Consider the following 25,530-nt stretch of genomic DNA (forward strand, 5'->3'; position numbering starts at 1 on the left):
TGCTCCATGGTTTATGCATAACGAAACTTGACATAAAACTAGTTACAAATTTTATTATATCTTGGGAGATAATTGGCTGGAGTTCTCTTGCATCCAGTGGTGAGGGGGACTAAAATTTTACAAAGATGTTTGCTTGTTGGAATAAAATGGGTGGGAAGAGTGGAATGTTTCCAATGATCTAAATGTTCATTTTGTTTGGTTTACCAAATTAGAAAAATAAACAAATAAGCTTCTTTAAATTAAACAAACTTGTTTGTAGATGCATCACTTGACTTTTTCACCCCATGTTTTTTTCCATGTTTCTTATTGTTTTCCCACCCCCACTATTAGTTGGTCTCAATGTTCCATTCCTTTCACCCCTTTCTTTTTGCAAACAAATAATCACTTAAAGGAAAACACTATTGGAATGTGACTAATGACCCTAAAAGACTTGCATCACATCCCCATGTTATTTCAAGATGCTACTCCAACATGGTTTTCTTGTACTTCCCACTTACCCAAAAAAAATTCAAATTTAAATATAATTCATGGAAAAAGAATACAAGGAAGAAACTCTGCAATCTCAACCAATGCAATTGTTCAAGTGCAAAGACCAACCTTTTCTAGAAGAGACATTGTAAATTCAAACCTTGCTGAAAGGCCCATGCCTTGCTGTAGTAATGGCAACAAAGAGACAAACTGTGGTAATCAAGCCCATATTATTGAGTAAGCCTCTTTGCCACTAAGTGAGCACCGGACCCCTCTAACCCCTTTCTAAAAGCTTTATTTATTTTTTAAGAGCAAGTCTTAGAGATAGGCTTGGCGAACACTTTCTTCTTTTTCATGGTCCATCCATCCGAATGCGTGTGTTTTTTTAAATCCAATGTTTACAAATGAGAATGAAAATAATCCAAGACTCTTAGTCAATGGTCTTAGACCCGATCCGCTGTAACTAACACCGCTATTTTTGGAACATGGAATGCCGTTTTGTTCTTCGGTCTGACCACATATGCAAGGTTTAAAGTATCAGTATCAAGCATCGTATCTGTCATGCGATTTTAAAAAACATATCGTCCTATATCGTGTATTGTATCGCTTTAGCTAATGTATTTTAGTGAAATTCAATGGAGATATGTATCACGATGTATCTTATCGGTTGGGTCAAATATGGATACGTATCGACTAGCATCGCATGGTATCATGGGATACTTTAAACCTTGCACATATGTAACAACCCTATTCCAATATATATAAAAAATTACCAGTTCCAAATATGTAACACCCCTATTCCAAGATATAAAAAATTGCCAGTTCTAGGAAAAAAACACTCCAATCTCACCTTTTCTTACAGGATAAGGTGACAAGTCTCACCAGTTAAGAACCGTTTCACACAATAACTCGGATTTCTCAAAAGAGTAAAATTTTCTAGAGATGAAAGCGAGAGCCGTTGATGATAAACGAGACGACCCGAAAACCCGAAAGCAATGAAGAAAACCCTAAGAAGAGAAAGCCCACGAAGCCCAGACCAATAGAAATGTACGATTGGACACAAAACGTGTTGCAGGTCGTACACGTATCTCCTCCTCTAAACGTCCGTACTAATGCCGCTCCCGCCGCATCCGCCGACAGTAACAGGTACGCGAAAACCTACCAAAACTCGCAGATTTCATTTCTCAAGAACAAATTTTTATGATTTATCAGAGAAATTTCTTGTCTAATCTGGTCATGGATGACCAGTTGAGCTAGAAAAATAGATTTTGAACACTGGTAACTACTGATCTGAAAATCCTCAAGGGAAGATTTTGGATTACAAACCTGATCGTGACCGAAATCAAACCAGACTTGTACGGTTTCCGGGAAGAAAGTGGTGCCTCTCAGTATCTCCCAAATCGAAGCTCCCATCTCTGCAAGCGAATATAAAGCCGCGATTGCGTTTGCAGCGAGCGCAAACCTGCAAGGAAATAGAGAATTGGAATTCGGGGAGAAGGAAACTGGAATTTGAGTAGAGAGAGAGAGAAGAAGAAGAAAAGAAAGAAAAAAAAGGGGGAAATTTACCTGAAAGCTTCGAAGTCGCGCCAGCTGGGGGAACCACGGGAGTTGTGGGTGTTAGTGAGCATGAAGATAGCAGAAGCAAAGGAGAAGCAGAAACAAGCAAAACGGAAGACAAGTATGAGTATGTTGAAGCGTCTAAGCTTCTGAATGGACATGGTGGAGTGGAAGTGAGATGGTGCCGACGACGGCATTCGAGGTGGGGTTTCTCCGTTTCTAAGGGAAGACGATGGAGGAAATCGCATCTTCTAGTTTTTTCTGCTTCGGTTGTTGATGTCGTCGTTGTTGTTGCAGAAGAGTGGCAGTAGAAGTGGAAGCAGAAGCAGCAGCAGCAGCATTGAAGAGAAAACAGAAACACAAGTCATGAGAAAAGAGAGAAACGAGTATAGTTTTCTGATGAGATCGATTAGTAATAAGATAGATGGAGTTTGTTAGGTATGAAAAAGAGCTAATCTTCTTCCTCTTCTTCTTCTTCGTTTTCGAGTCACGGGACACGGCGTGGGTTCCATGAGAGGAGAGGAGAGAAAAAGAAGAGACAAGCAAAAAAGGGTGGAGGAGGAGAGGGAAAAAGTGGGAGAAAAGAGGGGGAAAGAGAGGGAAAAAAGGAGAAGCTCCTAAAAGATATCAACAGATAACGGTAGTAATAAGGCAGAGAGAGCGCAGTTTAGAACATCTCTCCAATGGCAACTTTGGGCGCCGAGAGACTAAAAGTGGCAGAGAGCAGGCTAGGGAGAGAGAGAAGATGAGTTCTTCTTCTGTGCTTTTAGGGTCTGATTGGTTAGCTCAAATCAGGTATTTGGATTTTTGACCTGCAGATTTATACTTAGTTTATACGTGTTTGGTTGTAAAATATTCCACGGTTTGGGAATAAAATATTTCTATCTTCATGGAGCCAAGGATTTAATTTTTTTTTTTTTTTGGCTTAAAATGTGAATTAAGCCATTATTGAGTATTGGTGAAATTTATAGATTCTACCTTAAGTATAAAATTGATGATATTTGCGGATACACGAGGAGTAATCTGATAGAACTCTATGAACTTCGATAGATTTGAGGCTAATCAAGCAGTTAATTTTTAAATGTAATATCATATCATTTCAAATCTTTGGATTCATGTAACCAAACAGACCCTAAGCAAATATGGCATGGTCAAGGAGCTATCGTCACATATAGGCTTTAAGGGCATCATGATCAATATATTCTCGAAAAGTCAAAAACTAAGTGATAAAGGTTTTGTGAAATCTTCTAGGTGCAGTACAACGGAGAGTTGTATGCTACGTTCGGGAAGGATGAATCGCTCCCGAAAAAGAATCTATTGATTCTCTCCCAATTGGTTGAATCATAGGTGCAATGATTTATTTCATAGGCGACGTCTTTGGTTCAAGTCTAAGATGGCCCAGTTGTGAGGGAAAACAATAGAAGAAGCATCTGGCCCCTTCATGCATGCTCCACTTGGCTTGGGGGGATATTACTCAGTTGGTAGAGTGCCACTCTTGCAATTGGGTCGTTGTGATTACGGGTTGGATGTCTAATTGTCTAAGCGGTAATGATAGTATCTTGTACCTAAACCAGTGGCTCACTTTTTCTAAGTAATGGGGAAGAGGACCGAAACATGCCACTCAAAGACTTTACTGAGACAAAGATGGTTGTCAAGAACATAGAGGAGGTAGGATGGGTAGTCGGTCAGATCTAGTATGGGTCGTACATGGACGCTAGTTGGAGTCGGCAGCTCTCCTAGGTTTCCCTCATATGAGATCCCTGGGGAAGAGAATCAAGTTCTTAGAGTTTTAGTATCAAATTGTGGATGTGCTACAATGGTAGTAGACTGATAGAGGGACTAAAGAGCAATGAAGTCATGGTTCTTTTGTCTTTCACACACCTTCCCCCCCCCCCCCCCCCCCTGTTCCCAATGAGTCTAGATAAACTCCCTGTAGGGGAACAATGTGCTCCCCTTACACTTCAAAACCACATAGTAGGAGATGGGGTCCACATGAAACCCACTAATATTTTTATCTCTAGTATTTTTTTTTTCTTCAATATTTACATGTAGGTTTCACCACTGTGTGTGATGAGAAAGTGTCAGAGAACACAATGTTCTCTCCCTAAACGGGGAGGTGATCTAGACTCAAGCCCTTGTGACTAGTAAAATAATGACCAAACAAATTTATTGGAACCATATGATTAATAATGTGTTTCTGTTTTTTGGTAAGCAATTAATTGTATTATTGGTAGAAGCCATTAATATGTATTGAGGAGACTTAAAATAGATACGAATCACCAAGGGGTGTAGATTTGGCCCTGTCAACTCTTCCTACCTAGGGTCCAAATAGGGTTTGGGGTGGTTTTTTCAACCCTAAGGATGGGTTAAATGATAATTGCAAACCTTGGTTAAGACTGGCCTGGGTTAAGATTGAGGCCTTGATTAAGTTTACCCAACCTTGATTTTAACCCTAATTAAATTAATGATTTATGATGAATGAGGTAGCTAATGCATTTTCGGACATAAAACTCCTATCTTCAGTATGGTTGATTAAGCTTTAAACTTGTGTATGTACCACAAATGTTTAAATTTATTTTACATATGACGAGTACATGTAATTCCATACTTCTCAATGGAGAGGTCTTGGGTTCGACTCTTGCGGACTACATTATATTTCCAGTATTAAAAAAAAAAAAAAGTACATGTAATTCCTTCTATGTCAGGTATGATGGATACATATATATAAATTAGCATGTTGTCTTCAATCACTTGAGTAGGTGGTTATTTGGATGGATGTTCATCTTTTATTTTGAAAATACCTATATTTTTTTTAATGTATTTTTATTATTCTTTTTAATGCAAGGTTAATTAGGACCAATCAAAATCAGCCTATCCCTATCTAGCCTATTACAATCAATGAGGGGGATTTGGGTCAGACCGAACTCGAGTTCAGGCTTTTTTAGTTTAAATCAAGGTTAGGCGGACTCAAGCCTCAAGCTAAACTAAAGCATCCAAAGGTTGGGGCCTTATTTCTAAGGGTTGGGTATGGTGAAGAAATAAGAGTATTTTAGTAATTTAACATCATGAGGGTATTTTAGTCATTTTATATTGGAGTTATCTAGACACTAATTAAAACTGTTAAGTTGTTCATTTGACATAATTTATGTCACATAAGGGAAGCAACTAAAGTTTTGGCTCATTTGAGTGGGGTAAATATAAAAATCTTAAAAAAATCCTTTGAAAATTTTCTTTTCCAATGGTTAATTCTCTACCAAGTTGGCGGGGCACACATTACAGAGACAAATATACCCAACGAATTGTAGTCTCTTCAAACGTTGATGGAAATTCTTCTGGAAACTACTCCTCTACCTGAGATTTAAATCTTTATTTTGGCGTCTGTTGAATGCAGAACTGCCAGTTAAATATGTTCTATCCCGATGGCCGAAAATAGACACTGTGTGTGAACTATGCAAAGATACAACAAAGACTATATGACATATTTTCTTGTCATGCGAATGGACTAAAAGGATATGGGCGGCAAGACCTTTGGGAATCCGAATACAACACATGAACAATGAATCTTTCCTCCATCTTTGCGTCTCCCTTGTTAGCTCACACATAGCTCGACAAATGAGCAATTCGATGGTTCTTCTTTCTTTCTTTCTTTCTTTTTTTATTATTTTTTATTTATTTTTTACTAGTTATTTTTTATGGCTAGAAAGAAACTATGTAGTTTTCAATAAAAATAGACCTAATCCATACAGGATTTTGAATAATATATGTCAATGGACAGGAATTTCACATGAGTATATCAAGTAATATTATTATTGAGAACCATTAGTTAATGCCATCACTCAAGATGCACCTCATATGTCTAGATAATTATTTATAATCTACTTACCCACTTTATGTTGTGCAGGGGGTTCTTAATGGAGTTTTAAAAGAAACATGATGGAGTGTGGGAATTTGTGTAAATGGTACAATAGTCAACATGAAGACAGGATGTATGGGTAACGATGATTTGGTGAGAGCTATTCTTTTTACGATAAATGAAGGATTGAAGATAGCAAAACTGGCAAACATATCCATTTCAGAAATTTGGTGCAATAATGAAAGAACTGCTCATTAGTCCACAAATCTCTGCACATAATTTGGGCTCTACAACATTTGACGCTTCTTCTAGCTATAGCATCAAAGATACAAAAGCCACATGCATTACTTTCAAATCCCCCAATCTACTAAACTATTTTATTAACATAGCAACATTGTGTGCAGAAACATAACATTATAACTAATAAATAATCTAGCTTAGTAGCAATCTATTTCTGATGATTGTATTCCTACTTAGGATATATAACTTATTTACTCTTTTGAATAAAAAAAAACTATGAAATGCCTTAATTTCATGTCCAATCCCGTCAGGGAGAAGAATGTGTTTTCCTGATTCTTTTTCACCACATAACAATTGTAAGGCATACATGGGATTCACTGAAGATCTCATCTCTAATTCATTTTATCAATATTCAGATTGTGTGGTGAAGCCTCACGAGATCACATTTGTATTCCCTAACGGTGAGGTGATCCAAACTCATCTGCAAGAACAGTCATTCTTGATTTGTTGATGAAAAAAAGTTATATTCAATATGTACATACACATTCAATATTATTTCTTTAAATAAATGAAACACAAAATAATATAATATCCCTTAAAATTTAGTGAAAATGTTTTATTTAGAATTCCTAGTAGACACCAAAGTAGCCAAGGAGTATCTTTTGCTAGAAGTATGGTTTTTTCCTAATATACATGTTTATCCTTTCCAGACATTACTAAGCAATGTCTATTACTCTCCTATATACAAGTGGGAGGAATTCCTCATTCTTGAGCGAGCATTTTCTTTGAACAATCTTGTTAAAAATGGGTTGGTAAATACAACTTTTGAATCCCTAAGTATTGTCACACTTCAGAGTGCACCGTTATAATGGAAAGAGTTGATTGATCTTAGAGGTGAAAATGCATGGTCGCCCAAATTATACAAAATTGAGACATTTAAATACCTTAAAGAAAGTGTTCTTAGCATGTTTCAATTATATTAATTATTGTTTGTGTATCATTAAAAGAATTTGTGTAACTATGTAAAGGAGATTGTTCATGCCAAATGAGTGCTTGTACTTAATATTTATTGTCCTATTTTATTTGTCTTATATGATTACCCGTCATATTAAATTTTCATCATTTTTCTTACTTTATTATGTTTTTTTTTTTGGTCAAATTATATATGTTAATTTCATGTGAATAGTTCTCAACTCTCAACACCATGATTTGTTTGACATGTTTAGGCAAAAAAGAGAGTAAAGGATTGGTATGACATGTAGATTCCCTCAATTCTTGTATCATGAAATTCTCAAGTTAAAAAGAATAACTAATGAAAAGAAAAAGAGACTTTACATTGCGAGAATGGAATTTTAGATTTTGGTACATGAGTCTTCTTTGGAAAGTTATTCCTCTTCTATTTCAAAAGATCCTAATTAAAATAGATTTATAACTTGAAATATTATCAACCATGGAACAAGAATCCACCACATTGACACCAAATCCACTGGCACACACAGTGGCCGAGCCACATTGGGGCCGGGGGCATCCCCGGATATTTTAAATTTTTGATTAGTCCCATAGTTTTTTGGTTTTTTTTTTTTTTTGTTTTTTGTTTTTTTTCACTTCACAAGTGAAATACCACCAATTGGCCCCTTAAAATTAAAAATAAAAGTTTAAGATAAAAATAATGGATATATATGTCATTCTTAATCATTATCTAATGGTTACCATTAAATTCCTAATTTTTAAGGAATAAAAAGTTAAATCCTAATTAAAAACTAACTCACGATCCATGAATTACTCTCTATTTATTCTCTCATATTTTCATTATTATTTATTCTCTCCTAAATCTCTTATTTTATTCTTTTTTTTTTTTCTCCTTTATTTTTTTATCTCATAAGTCTCACAAAACATTAGAGTAGTTAGTAAACATTAGAGCTTTCTTAAATTTTCTCTACAATTATCAAATATTTACTCTTTCTTTCTCAAATTATTCATCTTTCTCTCACTCAAGATTTTTCTAGTATTCTTTCAGAAAGCATAATTGAATTTTATTTATTTATTTCGTTGTCTTTCTTTCTCCTAAAATTTTGATTCTCCTATAAGCAATTTAAATCTCGTTAGAATTCAACCATTAATTTTATCAGATCTAATGATAATCATTGATTTTTTTTTTAAATCCCTAAACTTTCTCTTGAAATTTAAATTGTTATTAATAAAAATTAAAATCTTAATCAAGTTTTTGAATCCCAAAACTTTCGATTCTTACTAATAGCAATCTAAATTTAAAATTTTATTAGTTGGATTTAGAATTTCAGCCATTAATATTATTAGAGATTGTTTTTCTCAATATTTAGTTAATAAATTTCAAATCTATCTTTTTTCCTACAATTTCTCTCACTTCTTTTCCACTTTTTTCTTTCATGTGTTTTAAAGTTTTTCTCCCACAATTTTAGTCCTTATGTTTTATTTTAATATATTTTTTATAATTTATTTATAATTGTGTTATATATATATATATATATATATATATATATATATATATATATATATATATATATATATATATTTTGTAGAAAGAACGGTTAGGCAGGACCCAATAGAAAACAAAACAAACAAAGCACTAATTTGATTTAACCAACACATTAGCCTAAAGAAATTCCTCTAATTTCAGGGGTGCCTTTTGTAGGATTTTCAAGATTTCCATTTCATCACAGAACATTCTTGAACACCAATTGGCTATTTGGTTTCCTTCCCATCTAATGTGGGTGAAACGGACATGTCCATTTGATATGAATCTTTGACTGATGTCATTAATAATGTTCCTAAACTTTCCTTGAATCTTCGAATAAGGATGAAGAAGCATGATAGCCTCGGAGGAGTCGGATTCCATTTCAATAGGTCATGCCCCCTTATTGAGAGCAATATCCAATCCTTCAATGCCAAAAGTTCAGCTTCTAGAACTTCATTATGTCGCACATTTTTTGTGAATCCGCCTCGAAAAGCTCCACTATAGTCTCTAATAACTCCTCTTACTTGAGCAATTTGACCTTGTTTGATAATTGAGGCGTCAATATTGCATTTAAACCAATCCTCTAGTGGTTTAGACCAATTACACTTCTTTGTAGTACTTGGTGATTTTTGTACTTTTGCATTTCAGGATTCTTATGGTTCATTTACTGTGGTGAAGTAATTCTCTATTATTAACTTCTCATTTCCACGTCAGACATAATCAATATCATACACATCTTTATTCCTCCAGTTCCACAGAAAATAAATCATACAGACGAATTTATCTGGCCATCCTGAATACCATTTAGAAGCTTCTCTACAAATGTTAAGTTCATACCAAGAGGTCCTATCACAAGTATAAAATAAATTTCGATTAGTCGGGTAGATTAGCTGATTCCATATACCGGTAGTAAAACCGCACTCTCGGAAGACATGCATATTGTCTTCCACCCCAGCACTACAAAAATTGCATCCATATTCATCTTGGAGTTTCAAATATTTTTTGCAAGCATTCGTTAAGAGGCAATCTTTGTTTGCAAGCCAGGCAAACGAGCACAATCTACTCGATAGTTTTAGATTCCAAACCACATCCCCAAAAGGCTGTTGTGTACGAATTAAGAGCCGGCATTATTAGTTCATTTGAAATAGCTTCATAAGCTATGTGAACAGTGAATCGCCATCTGGAGAATGCTTTCATATGAACCTGTCACTACCATTATCTTCTGAAAGTGGCACATGCTTTAATCTGTTGACAGATATTATTAGGCAGAAAATTAATAAACTTGTCATTCCACAACCTCTCACTGGTTTGCACATAGGACTATATATTCTCTTCTAATCAATCAATTGAAATAAACTTTATAGCCATATCTACAAAAGCAGGATTAGTTCCTATCTAATTGTCTCTCCAGAAAAGAATAGACTTATCATTCCCAACTACTACTTCATAATGTATCTTGATGGTTACAACTTTTAGTCCTCTAACTAATTTACTTAAATTTTTAATGTAAACCTCATGTTTGAATATAATAAAACAATTTAAAGGTAGGATCTACAGTAGGTCCCGCATTGACCCACATAATATGTATCGTGAGAAACATTAGTGCTTATCTGATGAAAAGGTAATCCAGACTCATTATTTGACCATCCCAATATTCAATTCTGACTCCACCCCACGCATACATGCATCAAAGACTGAGAAAGAGAAGTTTTTTCCTCATTTCATTTGATAGAGGATTTGAAAAGTTATTCTGTTGACTAATGAGTATTTTCCACCTGGTTCTTGAATCACGACATTAGATTTGGTTAGAATTCAATAATTGTGATCTCAAAAGTTGAAAACATCACGTATCATGATTTACAAACCTCACGGCAGATGCAACCAGCAAACAAATACTCGAATTCAACCAACAAACAAATACTCGAATTGAACAAGTGTTCAGTTCGAGATGATTTTAATGAGAAAGAGAAGCGATTAAAATTAGGGTAATTTTCATCTGGATCCCCTGAGGTTTGGTCCATATCATTTTTAGTTAAAAAAAATAGACAATTTGCATCTGCGTCCTCCTGAGGTATTCAATAAGATCAATTAAGAACAATTTGTGACTTTTATGACCAAAACACCCTCACATTTCTTTACTCTCCATTTCTTCGTTTCTTCCATTTTCTTTACTGTAACCCTAAACTTATTTTTTTTGTTCTATTTATTCTCTGTTTCTGTCTGGAGGAACCTCATGAGCAATTCCTTACCTCTCACAATCTCCTACCTTATCCCATTACGATTACAATTGGAATCCACTTGATCCTTCTCTAGCCTGACTTATTCCGGATTTTAGTTCTTTTGTTCTGAATTTAGGGAGGGGTTTCATTAGATTTGCGACGGAGAGAGAAATGTCGAATTTGTATGGGGATTTCATCAGAAAATTGATTATGTATTCAAGGTAGTATTGATTGGAGATTTAGCAGTTGTGCCGGAGTTGAAGAGGAAAGAAGGCAAAGATGGCGGACGTGGAGACAATGAAGAAGATGAGAGAGAATTGAGGATTTTTTTTTTCTTTTTCAGATGGATTTATGTTCATTCGATCGGAATGATTCACGTGTCTAAAATCTAACACTCCACTCTTTGATTTTCATTGTTGGATTAATTGTGAAGAAAATATTCAAATCTTACGGTATAATAGATGTAAGGGTATTTTGGTCATAAAAATCACAAATTGTCTTTAATTGATCTTATTGAATACTTCAGGGGAGTTAGATGCAAAGTATCCATTTTTTTGGACTAAAAATAACATGGACCAAACCTCAAGGGGTCCAAATGAAAATTACCCTTATTATCTTGTATTTTATACTCTCTCTCATTTTAGTAGCTTTTTGACAATTGTACTAAAAAAAAATGTTGAATCAGACTTGAAACAATTTTGGAAAATGATTGCTCCAACAACAAAGAGAAGTATTAGATTCCTTGTCATGCTAGTCAAAAGTGACAACAAAATGTCCTTTTCCTTCTACACAAACATTGGACTGGAAAGACTTTGTTTTCTCAGCTTGAGTCTTTTAATTATTAAAGATGTGCAGATGTACTTGTTTGTCAAGATAATTGTTGAAACGTTAAACTAAGAACAAGTAAAATAATGGATTATTTTTAATTATGGGTATTTAGACCTTCAGTCTGAACAGTCTTGTAGGTTTACATTGATCCCATAAATAATGAAATAAAGTTTCAAAGATTTCACACATAATAAGACCCTACAACTGGAACTTTGTTGGCCAACCTTTTTTGGTTAAGTTCTTGAAAGTCAGATTTTTATAGTCAATTGTATTAATTTATATTTTACTTGAAAAAAAGAAAATTCGACTTGAAAAGCATTATTAGCATTCTACCCCACTTCAAAAGCATGTACATAAAAGATTCGATCATATCAATATACATATTAGAATGAATCTTTGATTATAAATTATTGAAATCTTATAAAACTTTTCATTTTTATAGATCTAATATCCGAATCAGTTTTAAGTACATCTTAACTGCATCCTTAAGGTAGTTTTTGTAAATAATTTAATAATCTTTGTCTTTAGCTTCAAAAAGATTCCTATTCTTGACCTCACACTATAAAGCATTTTAGTCTCTCGTCAACCAAACCAACTCTCAATAAAGCTATCTTAACATCCAACACTTAAGTTACCTGATGACTCACACTCACAACCTCATTGCCAACACCAAAAAAGGAAAAAATAAAAATAAAAAATATTAGGAAAAGCATGTCAATTTTGAATTACAGTCATAAATATATACCCATTCTTGAAATCTATTCTGTTACAAATGTCCCCCGAGTGCCGAACATGTTCGATGAAGAGAGCGAAAGAATTACAGTCATAAAGATGATGGTGCATATTGGTATTGATAAGATGGAAAGAAATACCAGAGAGATTTAAGTCTGGAGCTGAGACTGGTGACTGAGGTTTTCGTCAAGTAGGGATAATTGAATGGAAATTAACTTAATTGAGTCATTTTCATTTCTTCCCAATAGAATGGAAAGAAACAAAACTTCCATCCAGTGCAATTAAATTTGATAGGCCTGAGACAAACCATCTACAAATCTGTTAAACGACAGCATAAACAGAGCACAAAAACCATCTCATAAACAGAGGACAATCTTTACCCAAAAAAACAGAGCACAAAAACCATCTCATTCTCTTCCGTAGGACCACTTATTTAGAAATGAAATAGACATCAACGTTACTTTACATACAATGAAATGAAAGAATCCAAGACCATTTTGTCTTAATGTCCATACAGAGAAGACTATCACCAACATGTTAAAAGATTCGAAAAAAATCTTTACAGGAAATGGAATGGTCTCTTTCATGTACTACCAAGGAGAATAGGAGAGTTAAACCTATGAGCAAAGATGCACTGGTCATTGCAAGCTCAACTAACACTTTCGTGGTAATAATCACAAACTTATTCCATTAATTAGATACACATGTATCACGTTTTGCTTTTCCAACTAAAGGAATTAAGAAGTCTACCTTTAACACCGCCCACATAATATTTTCTTCAAAAGGTGTCATTAAAATGGTAGAGAGAGAACTACAAGTCCAAAATGATGATTTCATGTGAACGGCATTGTTCTGTGCACTACCATTGATATGATTCCCACAAACAATTTCTTGAACTTCATATTGTGAAACCGGAAGTTACAGACTTTGAAACTAATAGAGCTTCACAAAGGGTATTCATCGTTAATTTGAAACAAAATGTACACTTAATTAAACCATATTGGCACCAAATCCACTAAAAGATCTCAGAGTTGAATGAGGATATCCAAAATAAAACTCAAAATTAAGCCATATGGCTGAATTGCAGGGAACGTCAAGGCCTATTTGGACTCTTCCAATCACCCTGAAACCAAGATATGACCATGATGGATCAAAACTAAATCATATTGTGAACTAATTAATCCAAAAAAACCAGTTGATACCATTGAAAGAACCGTAACTTCTTGAATTAGTGAAAACTACCCAAATGGGTTGATTGAAATGGTTTACAGCTCTGCATAAACCATATTAGTTAATTTGATTAAGATAAATTTTAAATATCACCCACGACAAAATCAACAAGGTATCTAAACGCTTAAAATTATGTGCCACCAGAGAGAAATAGGGAAAATGAAGAGTCATGACCGAGTGAAGAAACTAAACAACTCTCAGTAATCATATAAGGACACATCGACCAGAGCAGTCTGGATACAAAAGTTCCAACTTACATGATGAGATATGCCAAGTTTTTGTTGGCCTTCGATTTGAAAATGGAAATTCCACAAAGAAAGACCAACATACCACCAAATGATTCAGTTGCCCAAATGTAATAAATTAAGACTCCCAGGCAAACAAGTACATAATTGGGTTTCTACCTTCCAAAGCAGAAGAGAGCATATGATCACAACATTTCTTGTGACCGTCTCACACAACGGCTTACTTTCCTCTTGAATTCGTCCCTCCTGTCCCTCCAGTCTTTCTGTATAAAAATCAAATCAGGTGTAAGCATCCAGTCCCACATATCCAAACAAGTATACAAGACACACTAAGCAAACAAAAACAAGAGACAGAGACTGAATTAAGACATGGATGTGGCTGCATCTTATCTTTAGATCTAGTGAAAGGATTGCCAAAACTATGCATCAACAAGAACAGTCAAATTTGCATACTACAACAGAAAGGAACTACAACTAACTTCTTGTGATGTACGTCTTGTTTGGGACCTGGAAAAGGAGTATGCTTGAACACAGTTGAGACAGAAACTGTATATAGATAATAATATTGGGCATATTTTCTATTAGCATGTCAGGAGTCACTCCAGCCTGTTGGTAGATAATAATCCCAACTCCCAAGGAGATCAGGTTCAATATTTCACTAAGTTTGTCCACTTTGGTAGCCTAGGAAATAGGCATGCTTCTATAGTGTCACTGTTCAATCATTTTGAAAATCGGGTATGGGAGGAGGCAGGGCTGCAGTAGAGGTTACTGCTTTCAAACAGATCTGACCTTAAATGAATGTCTACTCAAACAAGGCAGTTAAATCACTTTTTCCATATAAATATGAGTGGAGGCCAATTCGAAGACGACCTCACCTTATCAAATGACTTATATCACTGACTCTTCTCTAAAACACAAAAACAGAATGTTGACACGAGAGTCCTCCCAAGTTAAACCTCCACCCACCATCTCCCCTGCCTTTTTTCTCAAAGTATGGAATACCTTAGGTTATAAGTAATGCGTGTTTCCGCTAAAAATTAGTTACTTTGTATCTGAAGTTTTGAACTAAGAAATTATATATTGAATTTTATGTTTATAGTATATTTGTTGGAAACCTTTCTATATATACATGACTTTGAACAACATTTATATTGATTTTTTTTAGCAAAATAAATGTGTCAATGTGTTCTTTAAGCACTAATTAGCTTATATGCTTGAGTCCCACCCCCAAAATACCCCCTAAAACCTGTTGAAACTTGCTGAAAAAAGTCCCAAGTTTCGACCTAAAATTCCCATTTTTATAGGGTCGAAACCTGAGTTCCCCTCAAATTTTGTTCCATGATTAGGGGCATTTTCAATTGGGGTTATTTTTGTTATTTCATTCACTACCATTTTATTCCTCTTAGTATCTATCGTTTACAGGCATCCAACTTGTTTCAAAAGTCAGCTATATATGGTAGATCATGACTAGGAATTCTCCAATTTAAATCTGCATATGTAGTAGGATATTTGAATGAACATAATTGGTTTCTAGTTGCTAGTGTGGCTTAGCCATTGATTACCTGAGCTCCTATTTCAGGTGAACAAGACCTCTCAACTCTTCCATTATCTTGCCACAACAAGCAGGATTAAGATTTCCAACCAAAATCCATCTCCAAGATATGTTATACTCTGACCCACGGATATCCTATTTCTGGTCCTGTCACCAACCTGCATGGGTTTCCTCGAAGCTTCATAGGCTATACTATGCTTCACACATCACTCATTATTATCAAATACTAATCCCTAATGGCTATGAGCTTAAACCCTGTCTATAGTTTGGTTTTATACCCAACAATAGACCCTGCTGTGTGCCAGTCAAAGCCTTTACAGGCTGGTCACACCTTGGGTTTCAAACAAGCAATTGGTTCTGGTTAGGATGCGCAGTAATTAATCAGGAATCAGAAAGACTCCACCTGACCCCTGGAAACCAGTGTGGATCAAGTATGACGGAGATCAGGATGCAACTCGTGACCAATCCTGACTTGCCCAGTCAGATATTGATTGTGAAACGCTTCTTGCACCAGCATATACCCATCAAGAAACTTATTTACTTGGAGGTTCAACTTCAGCCGAACCTGATTTAAGAGTTCTACATTTTCTACTAACTGAGCCCTAAGCTATATTTTGAGTTCATTTTTATTATGGAGATGAAGATTGTTCCAATTTTCAAACTACGACATATTGATGCAGACCCGTAGACAACATGCTCCATGTTTTTAATTGGTTGTGGGCTGACTGGGCTCCCATACAGACCTAAAACATTGTACCTACGTGGAGCACAAATTTAGTTACTCTTAATTAGTTTAATTATTAATTATGTTTTAGAAGTCATGTGACTAGTTGGGTCAACTACAAGATGAGGTGCAGGTTAGGAGCTGCTTTTCAATAGATTGGAGTAAAAAGTCAGCTGACAACAAATAATTGGTTTAAATAGTTAGTTTATTGTTTAGTTAGCTTTTGTTTGGGAACTCTATTCCACAGTGATTAGAAATGTTTCACTGTCTTAACAAAGGATTTACATTTGTAAAGGGCTTGATTAAGCCGACAACCCCACACGGAAGAAAAAATAGCTGTTAGCAAAACAGATTGTAAGAGCGCCGGGGAGTTTTGAGGAAGCCTGGAAATCCATTTCTGCAAGGCCCAAACCTATGTGACATTAGAAAGCCTAGGAAGGGCACCTCCACTCCCACCAACCCCCCCCCCCAAAAAAAAAAGAAAAAGCAAAACAAGAAATGAGGCGGCTGTCCACAAAGTAGCTGACTTACAAAGTCAACTCTTCGGTAAGAGATTTTCAAGCCCCCAATCGCCTTTTTTACCGCTTTTAACTTCTTTTTTATTTTAAGGACGCCATTCATAGGGATCCAACAACAACCCATATACGAGCATTGAGATCACCCCAAAATTCGACTTACAGCACTCCATTCATAACCCATATTTGATCTACCTTGATAAACCCCATCAAACCACCATTGAAGTCCTAACTATCCATCCCGCTAATAAATAAAAAATAGAAAAGGAAGAATAAATCTAAAACACCTAAACCTACAACTACCATCCATCAGATTTTTAGGTCTCCTCCCAAAGAAATTGGCTTTAACCCTAAGCAAGGCCCTAACACCCATTAAACACCCCCCTGACCTGCTGTTCCTATGTTCTTGAACAACCCAACTTTTAAGAATTCATATCCAACCATCAGAATTGACAAAAATTCACACCAGACCTTCCCCTAGACCTGCATGTCATTCCTGTAAAGCTCATTGCCATTAACTCTAAAACCATGTGATGTAAAATCTAGGCTGAACCCAGCCTGTTCTCATCGGAACGACTGGGCCAAAGCAAATCAGCCCAGCTGGTCATCCGGAAGGACCAAAAAGAGGACACTGTTCTGTGAACAGTAAGCTGAACAGCATCACAGCCTATTTTGGCCTTGAAGGAATACTATTTAAAGATTTTGTGGGGCCAAGAGTAGATTATGTGAAAATCTTTTATGAAAACTGAAGACTTTATGTGAATTTTTTTTAGGTTTTATTTAAGTGCCCCCGAGTTTCTAGAAGTGTTTCTATTAGTATTCACTATTCATGCATGTGGCTAATTTTATAAAGCCTAAATTCTGATTTTTAATTTTAGTAAGTTTCTATTGCTGAGAATATTAGCTAGCTCAGCAAAATATAGTAGTTTCTATATACACACACTAGTTATACTACATGTCTATTTTGATTTGTAAATTATACCAATTGAAAGTAAATCCAAATCGAGAGATTTATTTATTTATTAGATAAAAGTAAAACCAAATTCAAATATCACCATGTGCCAGAGTATCAAACTTTTTCCTTTGCAACCTATGGAAGTGTTTTTATAGAGCAAGGAAACTAACAATAAAACTAACAATAAAGCATACTAAAGGAATTCCCCAATTATTAGGTCCTTCATATGGATGGTCACAGATGAAAGGCTTGCCAATAGGGAAGGACTCAAGAGGAAGATTCAGGCTGAACCATCATATAGCACTGCCAGAACACGTAGGGAAAAGGTGGAATCCACTGTCCATATATAAGGATAATCATGGCAGGACCTAAACTTAAAGAGAATTAACGATTGCACAAGAGAAAAACTAATAATGGAGAGACACTTCGAAGAGAGACAGATCTAGAGAAAAAGATTTCCTTCACTTACTGCTGCCTCAATATTTGCTGGAGATTCGTCATTAGGACTTGAAAGCATGGAAATGATGCTCAATACGATGCTTTCGACCTATGCAATCAAACAATAATTAGTTAATATCGACAATATACTTCAAGAAAAGACAACTTGGAATATTTACATGTATATTATCATGGAAATTCAAAAATAAAAAGCAAAATGTGAACGCTCCTACAATTGAAGGTGTAAATGCTAACTCCTCCCACCCCAAGAAATAAATAAATAAAATAAAACAAAAATAAAAAAATAAAAAAACACCTCTGTTTTCTAATAAGCATGCAAAGAGTTTAAGGTAAAGAAACACATTCAGCAGATAAATTTATAAGACAGATTGAGCAAGCTAGGAATTTGTTTGTTGACAACACGAAAATCATAAAACTTTTGTTTAGTAAAGAAGTATGGTTTTTTTTTTTTTTGCTTTTTTTTTTTTTTGGGGGGGGGGGGAGAGAGAGAGAGAGGGAGAGAGAGAGAGAGAGAGAGAGAGAGAAAGAGAGAAAAGCCTGATCTACACTAGTCCAGGATGCTAGCTGGGCCTTTTTGGGGTCTTGTCAGAATAACAGAAAAAGGGTAGATGTCAGTGTCAATCTTTTTGGCTAAGGGCCTATCAAGACCTTCAAATTGAAAATATTATATCCCTTAACAGGTTTTTCACGGTTTTTTTGTCTTTTCAGGGATTAGAATTTTTTCCATATTCCTACAGAAAGAAATTGTATCTTCAGAGTCAGGTAGAGAAGCATAGAATTGGATCTGGGCAGTAAATGTTCTCTTCTTCATTGTGGATCTGGAACTGTTGCTTCGCTGGGACATAGCCTTCCCTCTAGGGAGTGAACCCTGAAAATCGTGTCTTCTACATCTGTATTTTCTGTTTCTACTTTTACAGCTCTGTTATTTTCCTATCAAAAGAGAGGTCATCTACCAAACTGATGGAAAGTTCAAAATGTCAAACTGGGAAGATTAAGAAATTACGCAAGGGAGAGGTGATCTATCAAACTGATGGAAAGTTCAAATGTCAAATGGGGAAGATTAAGAAATAACGGCAGCTCACGTCTTCAGCAGATCTTATTATTTGCACATTGTATGTGTGAGCCAGCACAACACCCTTAAGTTCTGCTATTTAAAATTAGCTTATATTCTTAAACATGAGTCACTTTATTCCCCTTCTCCACATGTACACACACACAGACACAAAAATTGCCAACACATCGTTTTACCATGGGCAACTTCAGCGTAAAATAAGAACTCTTCAAAACTAAACCTGACCCAATAAAAGCAACCACTGTTTTACGGTCCTCAAGCTTCTATTCAAAAAGGAAAGCTAATATAGCCCATTGTAACTCCCATCTTTTTGCCTTATCCAGTTTCTCCGTAATTATCAAACCCTAGCATCAAATAACAAACATACCTGAAAAATCTAAAAAGTTCAATAAATCCAAGTAAAAACTATCGTTCTCAAACCAGAAAGGTTCCTAATGCACGCATATAGGTAAATCCCATGCAGAAAATATTAAACTTTCTCCATGGTTCTCCCAAGTACAAAACTATTCTAACAAATGACCATAATCATTCCAGTCATACTTACATTTTAGAAAGCAGAAAAGGCAAGGATTTTGTTAATGATCAAAATTAAGGAAAATAACATTACCACATTCAAGAGCCTAGTTTATATAATTTCTTCAGCCGTTGTTTAAGTCACCTGTTACAACTTAGGTTCTGCTTTCTCAAAGCGTAGGCTACCAAGTTTAAGTTTCATGAATAGGACAGTTATAGTGAATTAGAAAGAGGCATGCTTCTACAAAATTTATCCTGATGTCTAATCCAGGAACAATCAAGTTTGAGAGAGGCAAATCAGATTGTATACAAGAAATGAGAAAGTGGCTTATTTCTCAACGAAGTTACTACACGGTTCAATAAGACACTGTGGAAACTTCAATCTCCTTTATTCTAGAACCTAGTGGAAACATCAAATCTGACAGTTTCGCTGAAACGTAAGCCTCTTATATTAATTCACCTAAACAACAAATTTAACATTTAGCAACATGCTTAACAGTATATAGCTGAGGAAGAGAAGAATTAGTACATTAATTCAAAGACCTAAATCTTTCTTTTCAGGAGAACAAAGTCAAACTATCAATCAAAGCCAAATAAACTTGTTCACACAAGTTTTGAGGAAAATTATTCAAGTTGACCATGAAAAAATTATATCACTTTTTGAGAGTTAGTAGGAAATCATCACCAGATTTCATGCAATACCGCCTAAAATCTGAAAAACAGAATCATATGGCTCATACACAAGCAAATTGTGTTAACTAGATGGTAAACATTCTAGAACTCGAGTCATCGTCATGCTGTATTCTCCTCTGAGAATATAAAGCACCATCTATGTTTTGCCATATAGTACTCACAGTAGTAATAACAGAGTAATTACCCATGATAACTATATATGCTTAACTCCAATATCAATAAAAGAAATCCAGCAGAAACAGACTTTGACAATCGAATATAATAATAAAACAATATAATAATGATAATATAAATATAGGAGAAGGTTCTCTCTCTATCTGAGAACATTTTCACTGCAACCACAGATGTGGGTCACAGTGCCTGAAGCATCAAGAGGTTTTGAATCTTTTCAATTACAGGAACAGGCAGTCATTTTTCCAACCTTTGCATGTGAGAGCAGAATCCATGCAAGGCAAGTTTTTATCTCAATAAGTATATCCAAATACGAATTTAAATTATAAATTCGTGAAAAAAAATAAATGAGACAAGGAGAAAAACTGATCGTAGTACAATAGAGTTTTCAAGAAAAATCTTTGAAAAATGTGTGGAAAGCAATCATATCTATTCAAGTTTCAAAAACATACCGTATGTACTGGTGTCCAGCGCTCACTTGCAAGCTCATACCCATTCGGATCTTCACCAGGGGCATGCAGAATTGATATGCATACTCGACCATCAGGATAAACTGTGATTTGGGAATTAAAAAAAATGTAATCCAATTGGCAACCAAGAGGAATAAAGCTTAAGAGAACAGGCCTTTAAATAGAAGATGCTCACCATTTGGATGCCACATCTCAGAGACGAACCTCACCGTGGGTGGGCTGTTAGGGTAATTTTGAGGGAAACTCATGATTGCATTAAAAAAGCCTCCATCACTAAAAGGAACAAGAGGTGGATTAAAACTAAATAAGTAAATTTTTTAGTCATCAATAACATAATCAGAAAGGGCCCAAACTTCTCCTTTGCGCCTCCCCACCCCCTTTCCTAAATTGCATCCACACAAAAAAATAGCTGTTCAAACCTCACCTATAAAAAATCTCTATAGGTCCAAAGAAAATGGTAAATAAACAGCAAAAATCCAAGACAAGAAGACATGGAACGAGGAAAATTGAGATAAGAAAATCAAAGTGTCTACCAAACTGCTACAAAAAAAAGAAAAAAAAAAAAAAAAACATAAACTTGTGGAGACAATGATGCAGATTAGCCATCTAATGGATTATACTACTGAGGACAGCCTGAATTTGGTTATCTAAGTGTTGGTCCTTTGATCCATGGATTTTCTTTGAAATGGCCTAAAAGATGGATAATTAGGAAAATAAGATGTGCTTCGACAGTTTAATTAGAGTAATGTTTTGAGTCAGTTTCTTTCATTATCTTAACTTTATAATCATTTTAAATTACCTTATTAAGCCCTACCAGACCTCACAATGGGGGGAGCCTTGTGGACTAGCTACACATTTGTTATTAGTTAAGATTTGGGTTATGCCTTTCCTTTTAGTGTTCAAGACCTTTTTTAGTTGTATATGCAGAGTTTGTAAGGGTCCACACACCCTTGTATATTAATGAGATAAAGGAATGCCCCCGCCCCGCGCCAGCCCCTGGGGGGGGGGGGGGATGCTACTAAAGTTAAGCGCATTGTTCTATAAAGGAGTATGGTGAAAGACCAGAACATGAGAGACACAGCCATATATCTTCTCCACTTTGGGTTCATCTATTTTTCTAATTTTAGAAGATAAGGCTCAAAGATGCAAGAATTCTGATTTACATCCATAAATACAATTTTTTTTAAACAATTTACATAGCCGCCAAATAAAATTTTTAGTTGCTCTGCCAAAGAACGAAATAGATTGAACTTCCTAAAATAACCTTTTACATCAAGTATATCAATAAGCTAAGTCTACAGTTAGGTACAGAACAAGTTGTAGATAGCCAATAGGGAAGGAAGATTTGCAGAAAGGGGAAATTGCATATGAAATGTTTTCCTTTTTTGTGCAGTGGGGTGGAAATTACTTTGGCCACATAGGCACTCACAAACATTGCACTATTCCATTCTTCAAATGTGTCCTCACGATGGTTATAATGCAAGAATTTGGGAGGGAGAAACAGAGACAAAAACAACCGAATGACCCTTAGTTGAACTTTAAAGGTGGACCTTAAATAAGATGTTATCTATCTCATAAGTATCCCACTAAAATTGGAAGTTCTCCTTAAATAATTATCCCAATGAAAGAAATAAAATGACTGAATATTTACTAGATTAAAATTCATATTTGGACCCCATTCTCAGCCTGGGTTCCTGAACAAGTTAAGTGTCAGTCCAAGGTAGTGCACCTGCATCAATTCCCCCTGATACTGAGAGAAACTCGCCATAAATTTTTGTAAATCAAGAGAACAAGATCACTCGGTCAATATCTAAAAGCATCGCCTTCAATAGGGCTATGATCCAATGCATCTCAGGATCAACCAAAACAATCTTCTGATGCATGTTAAGGAACAACATCTAAGGTTAATAAAGAAAAGAGTCCAATAACGATAACTCAGAAGATTCAAAAGAGTCTCTAGTCACACTCTAAAACTGAAATTACTTGCTACCTACTTTACATATGCCATCCAAATTAAAATTCTTCTTAAATAATTATACCAACAAAAATAAAAAAATCCTAGATTTCCACTAAAGTAAAACCCATTTTTAGACCTGATTCTCAATCAGGGTTCCCAACTGGGTATCGGACGGTCCAGGTAGTGAACACGAGAAGAAGAAGAGGACAATTCTCTGAAGCTAACGGGGAAGAAGCTCAACAATGGTAACTCCACAAGTAAACCTTAAACTTTAAAGTTATCGATTCCCATGCAGAAATCACAATTTCTACTTCCCCTCATTCAGAATATCAATTAATCGAAGCTGGTCAGTGTCTTGATGTGAGATGAGGAATGATCAAAAATCAACAAGATCTGTCATTTTAACCATTCAGAGTGCTTTGAAAGAAGTAGTCGCCAGCATTCAGTGTGTTTTGAAAGAAGTAGTTGCAGAAAGTAACAAATGAAAGAGGGATAAAGGGAGAACGAAACACCTGGCCAACCCTATCCTCTTATGCTAGCAAGTCAAAAAGAAAAAGGGAAACCAACAACTAAGAAGAGACCTCCAACTAACAGCATTGGGTCTTTCTCCTTCTTTCCCCTTTATTCTCTTGGGGGGGCTTGTTCAATAAAGAGCATTACGATCGTCAATTGGAGTTGTGCAACTAGTGCTAGTTTTTGCCTTAAACTTCGAATGTCTATTAAGGAAAGAATTGATCTAAAGGGGTACTTAAAGAGGTATAATCTGTTTTCTGCCTTGGGTGGGACAAGCAATAATTAGTTTGGGGATCACATAAATCGTTTTCGAAATCTATATTTATGGCTGCAAGACATATGTCGTACACAACAATCTCGTAATTAATTTTCTTACCTTTTGGATCTGACAAATTTCCCTTACATTTATTATTCTGAAATTTCTTACAGAATTGAGAATTCATCAAAATACCATCGCTGGACCTGAAGTTCACAATCCTCTTGCGGAATGGTCTGTCTCTATGTTCCAATGGGAGCTCAAAGCTCCAGACCAAGTGGATGGTATACCACCAATAATGAAACTGTCTTTCCTTTTTGTATTCAATTCAGAAAGGTTTTCTCTTAGCATCATCGGGATGCTCACACAATTTGTTATGGCAACTCCAACAAAATAGATTACCTTCGAGTCTGGGGAAGTTCTGCGGATTTGATTTGATACATAGACAGTCGCTTAACAGCTGAGAGAACAACTAACAAACCTTACACCAATTTCAAGCCCAGAATCAATACTGTCAAAAGTCCAAGCGGCAAAACAAGTCATTTACAGTGGGGTCTCGAAAACGAGGAATTCCTGAATATACTTCATAGAGATGAAATCAGACAGAAAACAAGATATAACAGAGAGCATCCAAAAGAAAATCTTTCTCAAAATTCAACAAGTTAACCTAACGAAAAAGATATATTTTTTCATGCAGGAGAACTCTATATTATGCAGCACCAGGAGGAGAAACAAAAACTAAGACCGACAACAACATCTCAATGTCTACAACCAATGAAAACAAAGCATGCTAGGCCAACAAGGATTGAATCAAACATGTGAAACAAAGATAACGAAACATCGAATCTTTATGCCGCCGAAGCGGTGAACAAACAAGAAAGTCGATAAAGATATGAATAAAACTTACTACAGAGTATCAGGAGGTCCGATAATAGTGACGCTCCACTCGAATATGTTATTATCATCAACCAACCCGGCCGAGAATCCGTCTACAGGATTTTTGCAAAGATCTGCACAGGTAAACATCGACGGATCAATCACCGGAGTCGATAAAAATAAACAAAAAAAAAGCCCTAGAGAGGATTAAATCGAAGAGAATTGATAATGAAAACGAATCCCAACAAGAAAAGAAAAAAGAAAAAGAAAAAGCAGAATAATGCGATCCAAACCCCTAAGCTGTTTCTGAAGAAGGAGACTCGCTTGAGTAGCCTGACCCATCACAGAGAGACGCAAAGGCAGCAACAAGCAACCAAGCAACCGAGGGAGCGATGCCCCGAGAAGAGATTGCTCGAAACTCGAAAGCTACGCCAAAGAGGTGAGAGAGGGAATGCCTTTTCGCCTAATAAGCCGACACTCTCTCTCCTCCTCAATTTATATAAGACGTCAGACGGAGGTGGAAGGGGGGATTTAGACTTCTGTTCGGTTTTACGTCCACTATGGTCTACGCAACTATAGCTTGTGATGTGAAATTCCTAACTTACCCTTTTTCCTTTGTTACTTTTAACCGATGCTTACCTGGGCTATGACAAATGACAACCGCAACCGCTTCCGCTTTTCGTCGCATGGGAATTACACGTGTCAGTGACTTTTGGGCATGGCCAGGATCCGGGTATGACTCCAAATAAAGAGTCACCTGACTCACCTCACTCAGTGAGCTGAACAGTTCACGGAAAATAATGTACTCCCTTAACGCTTTTGGACCACATAAGGTGAGGCCCACACAAGATTTATTGAAAATTTTAATTCTATTTTTTTTAAATATTTACAAGTAGGTTTACCAAAAAAAAAAAAAATATTTACAAGTAGGACCCATC

At 35.7% G+C, this 25,530-nt stretch overlaps 2 protein-coding genes across 3 annotated transcripts; both read right to left on the reverse strand.

The window, feature by feature from the left end:
• Window positions 1-711: 711 nt before the first annotated feature.
• On the reverse strand, window positions 712-2,797 carry LOC149023970 (CASP-like protein 4C1). The gene is made up of 3 exons (XM_089142868.1): window positions 2,035-2,797; window positions 1,795-1,930; window positions 712-1,626 (listed from the first exon to the last, which is right to left on the reverse strand). The coding sequence occupies exons 1-3, from the start codon at window positions 2,271-2,273 to the stop codon at window positions 1,405-1,407; spliced, it is 597 nt and encodes a 198-aa protein (XP_088998994.1). The 5' UTR covers window positions 2,274-2,797; the 3' UTR covers window positions 712-1,404.
• Window positions 2,798-13,321: 10,524 nt separating this feature from the next.
• Window positions 13,322-25,075, reverse strand: LOC149023971 (ubiquitin-conjugating enzyme E2 7). Of its 2 annotated transcripts, XM_089144391.1 has the most exons (7): window positions 24,886-25,075; window positions 24,624-24,726; window positions 21,166-21,263; window positions 20,973-21,073; window positions 18,082-18,159; window positions 14,026-14,129; window positions 13,322-13,514 (listed from the first exon to the last, which is right to left on the reverse strand). In XM_089144391.1, the coding sequence occupies exons 1-6, from the start codon at window positions 24,932-24,934 to the stop codon at window positions 14,052-14,054; spliced, it is 507 nt and encodes a 168-aa protein (XP_089000517.1). In that variant the 5' UTR covers window positions 24,935-25,075; the 3' UTR covers window positions 13,322-13,514; window positions 14,026-14,051. The 2 variants fall into 2 exon arrangements, with proteins under 2 accessions (XP_089000517.1, XP_089000516.1); XM_089144390.1 differs by lacking the exon at window positions 13,322-13,514 and having other exon boundaries at window positions 13,719-14,129; window positions 24,886-25,074.
• Window positions 25,076-25,530: the final 455 nt, after the last annotated feature.

This window comes from Hakea prostrata, chromosome 2, assembly GCF_041222555.1.
Source record: "Hakea prostrata isolate BN-2017 chromosome 2, UWA_Hpros_2, whole genome shotgun sequence".
Classification (NCBI taxonomy): domain Eukaryota; kingdom Viridiplantae; phylum Streptophyta; class Magnoliopsida; order Proteales; family Proteaceae; genus Hakea; species Hakea prostrata.